The sequence below is a fragment of the Phyllostomus hastatus genome, unplaced genomic scaffold (assembly GCF_019186645.2).
Source record: "Phyllostomus hastatus isolate PE091 unplaced genomic scaffold, TTU_PhHast_1.1 phas_contig_181, whole genome shotgun sequence".
Classification (NCBI taxonomy): domain Eukaryota; kingdom Metazoa; phylum Chordata; class Mammalia; order Chiroptera; family Phyllostomidae; genus Phyllostomus; species Phyllostomus hastatus.
The window spans coordinates 59,270-65,368 of record NW_025333683.1 but is presented as its reverse complement, the minus strand read 5'-3'; the positions used below and the strand labels follow the sequence as shown (position 1 = coordinate 65,368).

The 6,099-nt window shown below is 49.7% G+C and overlaps 1 protein-coding gene across 1 annotated transcript; it reads right to left on the bottom strand.

The window, feature by feature from the left end:
* Nucleotides 1-1,183: 1,183 nt before the first annotated feature.
* LOC123815502 (leukocyte immunoglobulin-like receptor subfamily A member 5) lies at nucleotides 1,184-5,275 on the bottom strand. The gene is made up of 6 exons (XM_045833767.1): nucleotides 5,242-5,275; nucleotides 5,086-5,121; nucleotides 4,621-4,905; nucleotides 4,174-4,476; nucleotides 1,463-1,513; nucleotides 1,184-1,320 (listed from the first exon to the last, which is right to left on the bottom strand). The coding sequence occupies exons 1-6, from the start codon at nucleotides 5,273-5,275 to the stop codon at nucleotides 1,184-1,186; spliced, it is 846 nt and encodes a 281-aa protein (XP_045689723.1).
* Between the last annotated feature and the right edge of the window lie 824 nt (nucleotides 5,276-6,099).

Here is a 6,099-nt window from a genome sequence, read left to right as displayed (position 1 = left end):
TGTAGAAAATCTGTTACAACACTGAAGAAGAAATAATCCTTACACATAAAAGGGCAGGCCACTTAGGTGCACTCTGGGGCTGTCAGACTGGTGTGACTGGTGTCCCACACTGGCTTGTACTGTCTGTGAAAGTCAGTTTGTGAGTCACTTCCCGACTCTGCATCAGGGTCTCACAAGGGGCAACTCGAAGTTGGCCACAAAGGGACCATAGATATCAAAACATGGGAAAACACCAAGAACCAGTGTTTTATTAAGAGGAATTCATTGGGGTGACATTGGGTAATAAAATTAAGTATAAGTTTCAATGTACCATTCTCTAATACATCATCTGTATACTGCACTGTGTTTTTAACAGTAGGTTCTTCCCAGGCAGTGCAACCCAGGTGATCCCTCCAAACAAACACGTCCTGATTTCTCCCTGGTGTGGCTCCATTGGGTAGAGCATTGTCCCATAGCCAAAACTTTGTCCTATCCATTCCCAGTTAATACACATAACTAGATTGCAAGTTCAATCCCCTGTCCGTATGGACGTATGGGAGGTAACCAATCAATGTTCATTTTTCTCATCTGTGTTTCTGTTTCTCTGTTCTACCTCTCCAAAAAAAAACAATGTGATTATCGTCAGGTGTGGATAAAAAAAAGTCTTGACTCCATGTGAGGAGGTTCCTGGGAAAGTCCACAGGTGCCATCTGAGGAAAGGTGAAGACACATGGGGTCCAGAGGGGACAGTAGGGCATCATTTTGGATTTACCTCTTGTGGGTTGAATGTTTGTGATGCCAGCTCATGGATGTATTAAAATAGATTGCAGACTGTGCACTGAGTGGATGGGCACTTCATATGAACATCAAGGCAGGTGTAATGAGACATAAAGAAGAACATGTTTCTGAAAGTGCAGAGAGGTATGGACGTGACCATGCATGTGGGATAAATATTATTTTAGCCTAAATGAGAAACCTTGGGAACAGGTCACATGACTCAACAGCGGTCAGGAGAAGATGGGCTGAATTTAATGGCTGAAGGGTCTAGACCTTGTCCCTCTGCATATGACCAAGGACTCCTCCACCTGCAGTGAGCTGCAGACAGGTCACACAGCATGCCCCAGATTATCTTCCACAACCTTCTGGATAAAGACCTCATTTCCAAGGCTCTCCCACTCTGAACGGTGCTCCTTTACCTCTGTGTTCAGCTCCTGGTGGCAGCCTGGGCCATTCTCTCGCTGTCTCCAGTCTGAAACAGCAGCACCCCGAGGACCACCAGGACCAAGCCAACCAGGCCCATGCGAATGAGATTCCCCACTGTGTAGTCTTGGGGGTGGGAGGCTAGGAAATGTGGAGAAAGAGGTCACAGAGGTCACAGCAGACAAAGTCATCCCCAGATCCTGGATGCCCACCCAGCACATTTGTCTCCTCTTGACAGACAGGACCCTCTGCAACCAGCCCTATAACTGTGAATTGTACTCACCACTCATGTTGTCTGAGCTGTTGTGTGATGGGCTGATGGTGTCGGCTGCTCCTTCAAAACCGTAAAGAAGTGGGTGTGTGAGAAGTTGATACCACTCAAGCCATTTGTCCTCAAAACTCTCCCATTCCTCATGATGTGACTGCTCCCAGCCCCTTCTTGAGCCCTCTCTCGGCTATGAGGGTCCTGTCTGCTGTCATGGGCCCTGTCAGTCTCCCAGGGACTTCTGAGTGCAGACTTTCCTCCTGAGGCCCTTTGGGACATAGGTTGGCTTTTCCCTGAGAATTCAGGTTTCATGAAAAATGTGGTCTCTCATTACAGAACAGAGGACGTTCCTCTAATCTCCCTGCTCTCTGTGGAAGACTGAACCATCCAAACTCAATCTTCTGAAGCTGAGAGTGTATATTTATTCAGCAGCTGAAGACTAAGGGTCCATGGGTTACTCTCATCTATACACACAGACATGAACAGAGTACTCGAACAATTTTTGAGCTGTATGTATAAACAATTTTATTAAAAAAACTTGAAAATGTATCTGAAGTCTAAAACAACCCTTGTAAAAACACTTTTATTTTTTTACAACTTTCTTTTAATCTATCATTACTTTTCTCTTAAAAATATTCTATTTATTTATTTATTTATTTATTTTAGAAATGAAAAGAAGAGGGAGAGAAACATCAGTGTGTGGTTTCCTCTTGAGTGCCACCTATCGGAGACCTGACCCACAATCTAGAAATGTGCCCTGACATTGAATCGAACCAGCAACCATTTGATTTGTAGGCTGGCACTCACTCTACTGAGCCACACCACCAGGTTAAAAGGTTACCTTCATAATAAAGGGATGGATTTAACATAATCACAATGAAAATAAGAGTAGATTTACCTTTTAAAGTCAGAAATATTCATAACTTAAATGTATATATGGAAGCATTGCTTTAAATTTCTCAGAAAACATGCCATAAAATAGAGGTGTGGGCAGACATGTAGAGAGCAGACATGAATTTCACAGTGTATCTGGACAGGAATCTCCAGTTCCTCATGAGCCATCCACAGTCCCCAACCCCCAACCTGAGTCGCAGGTGAGCACTAAGTGCTAGAGGCATCCAGGTGAGCCAAGGGGCCTGCAGAGTGATGCCCACAGGTGACAGGTGGGGGCATTTCTCTCCATAGGAGAGTTTCAAAAGGGGACTCCACAATCCCCCACAGCAGCCACCTTGGCCTGAGCCACCTCTTGCCCTGCTCTGAGAGGGTTCAGGGACACCATACAGGTCGGCAGGTTCCACTAAGGGTCTGGAAATTAGGTGCCAAGGGAGAGTCCACCTGTACTCTTTCCAGCCCTCCTGGCCTCTCCTCTTCCATAGTCCAGCTATCTTCTCTGTATCATAAACCATACCTGGACACCTAATTCTGAAAACTGGCACCAATCTATGCAGGGGCCTAGGATTTTGGTGGAAAATCCCACAGATTCTATGTGGCAGCGGGAACAGTTGGCAGCCTCAATGATAATTTCCAAATCCTCACAGTCTCCTTGATATGAAGGCTTCTGCTTGCTAAGCTGAGTCCCCAGGCAGGGTGGACCTGCTCCCCCACATTCCTGTTTCCCTGAGTTGTTTCATGCATATAAGGTTCCAGTTAGTGGGACAAGCAGGACAGGCCCAGATAGGGTGGGACCAGAAGCAGGTGCCACTTTTTCAGGTGCCCAGAAAGTCAGAAATGAACATACCCCTGCAGTTCCTGGTGAGGCAGCTCCCCCTTACTCAGGTGGGGAAAGATCCTCAGAGCTCACCTCCCTGGGCAGGTGAGTCCGCACACACTCTGCCCTCTATCCTGTGAGTCTTGCCTGTGGCTTGTGCCTCTGGGGAGCACCTCTGCTCTGGTTCTGAGATGGAGACACCTAAGGCAGTGGGCTGGGACTCCATCCTGTGATTCCAGTCCACTCTCCCTTGCCTCTTGGCGTCACCATCCAGCAAGGTTGTGTCCTTCCCTTGCTCAGTACTGTCTGAGCCTGCAGGGTCAGGAGGTGTCACGAGTGGGACATGCCCACCTGCTTTCACCTCTCACAGGATGACCCTTCTCTGTAGAGCCACCTGGCATTCCCATCATTTCCATCATGCCTTACGCTTTCCTGGGGACAGTGCCCTTGAGTGACCTTGGAACTCAGACAGGACAAGGTCAGGGTCAGCTCTCCCAAGACCAGGAGCTGTGGGGCCAGAAACTGGATGACATCTTGACCCCAGGGGGCACAAGGAGCCTCTGGCCATTGTATGCCACCCATAGGCCGTAACCCCAGGTTGGATAGCAGAAGGTGGTGGCTGTCTTCTGCTGACATGAGCCGGGCTGCTCCTCTGTTCAGCTGGGTTCCTAACATCTTTCTCTGCCATAACCACCTCACCTGTCACCTGAAATCCTTCCCCTGGACAGGCGTCACTGGGCTGGGGTGAAGTGCAAACCATCAGAGACTCTGGAGCCCATGGTTCCCTGAAATCTCTACCTGGTAACACCCAGAGCTCCGAGACACAAGTATAATCTTGAATATCTGAGAGGCATTAGATCCTTAAAAAGACTCAATCTCCATGGCTAGTCTGTGTCTGTGGACAAGGAGCCCCTGTGCTCCCCTCACCCTACCCTTCACATGGGGGGTTCCCCTCCCAACAAATACCCCAATCACCTGTCTGGTGTCTCAAATCATGTATGGGACAAGAATGGGAACTCACCTAAGACCAGGAGCTCCAGGGCATCACTGGGTAGTGACCACAGCTGGGGTTTGCTCCTGTAATAACCATAGCATCTGAAAGTCCCATTCTGTCTGGGGATTACAGGGCCCACATGGAACAGGGCCTGGAACTGCCCATTGGGGTGTTGCTGTGAGTCCAGGGTCCAGGAGAGCCTTTCTTCTCCTTCCTTAGTCAGAACAAACTTGCCAAATCTCTCATCTGAGTGACATTTGAGAGTGACATTCCCTCCTGAGGTCACAGCAGGGCTGGGCAGGGCTGAGAGGCTGGGTTTGCTATAGACTCCTAGGAGAGAAGGAGGCAGTGTGTTAAATGGAGTCACACCTCCCTCACATCTCCCAGGACTGGGCTGTGAGGGGGAGACCCCCTGAGAGTGTCCTCCTTCCTGATGCTACAGCCTGAAGCTGAGAACCCTGAGTGTCCTCTCACCTGTCACCACCAGCTCCAGGGGGTCACTGTGCTCTGACCAGACATCTTGGCTGAGACAGTAACACTGGTATCTCCCTGCAGTGTGTTCTGTCATCTGTGTGATGGTGAACTTGGCCTTGTTCCTGGGATGCAGTGGCTTCTGCCTGTGCCAGGGCTTTGAGATTCCTTGTTTATCCAGACGGTACTCATTAACCTCCAGGATCCCTTGACACCAAATGGTTACTGAGCTCCCCCAGGGGATCACAGAACTTGGCTCAGCCCAGAGGGTGGGTTTGGGGATGTTCCCTGGAAGGAATCAGGGGCTGAGTCAGATTTCTGCCCCCAATACTCAGCTTTCAGCCCCCAACATCTCAGATTTCCTTCATCTGTCATTCCAGAAATGCTGTTCTTCTTCCCCTACTTCCCAACAAGTAGCCCCTGGTCCCTGGTGGGAATGACATCTGTGAGCCCTGGGGACACACTCACCTGCCGGCACTGGTGTCCTCAGGTCAATGCTCAGCCCTGCAAGAGAGTCCCTGTGAGAAATTTGCCCTGAATCCTGAGCAGATCCATCTTCCCCAGGAGACTCCCAACTCTGGGGGCCTGACAGAGCAGAGCTTCCCCTCTCTGCTCACATCTCACCAACGCAGAGCAGGGCCGTGAAGGTGGGGGACATGATGTCTCCTCTCTGAACCCAGCTGTGCAGAAGGAAGAGACCACGGCATCCTCAGTGTAGACAGACTCACAGGGTGTGGTCACTGGGAGGTTGGCCATCCCTGTCACGAGGTTGTCACGTCAGCAGCCCATCAGGAAGAAGGACAGTGTCTCTCTCCAGGAGTCTGGCTACCATTTTCTTGATGAGGGAAGTTATAGACCTGGAGCCTCCTGAGATGCCCCTCACAGGTGTGTTAATACAGGGCACAGGCTTTTAGGTCAGAGCCTCCACTACTGAGTCCCTTCACCCTCTGCCGGCTTTCAGCACCCCTTTGTGGTTCTTCTCCATGGACAGTGGTTACCCAGGCCCTGGAGATGCTTTAGGAAAATGAGGGATCCCTGTGCCTGCAGAGCTCAGCTCAGCAGAGACATGGTTTCCTCCTCACTGTGCAGTTTAGGCAAGTGTCACTGTGACAATGAGCACAAAGGACAGACACAGGGAAGTAAGGGAAGGACACATGCCCCTCCCCTGGTACCAGAGTGTGGTTTTCTTTCTATTGCAGCCACCCTCATAGACTTCTGGATTTTTCTTAGCAACAGCATCCACCCCACCTTCCTGGGGACAAGCTTCTGAGTGATGTCTGCCCCCTCGGTGTCCCTTATTTCCTAGTTCAAGCCTCCTCCTCATGCTGTGGTCCTGCCTTCAAGCTTCAGGGGACATTGATTTGGCTTAGAGTCCTCATTTTTACTTATAACAGATACTTATTTAAATAACCATTAACAATTGCCCATTGCATCTGTGTGCTAATGTCTTATCTCTGAGTCTCAGTTTCCTCATCTGAATTC

Bases quoted from the DNA above. Each gene is read 5' to 3' on its own strand.
- LOC123815502 (XM_045833767.1), bottom strand. From the start codon at position 5,275: ATGTCCCCCACCTTCACGGCCCTGCTCTGCGTTG. The intron at 5,122-5,241 runs GTGAGATGTGAG...ACTCTCTTGCAG, and splicing joins CACGGCCCTGCTCTGCGTTG to GGCTGAGCATTGACCTGAGG. The intron at 4,477-4,620 runs GTGAGAGGACAC...CTTCTCTCCTAG, and splicing joins CCTGGAGCTGGTGGTGACAG to GAGTCTATAGCAAACCCAGC.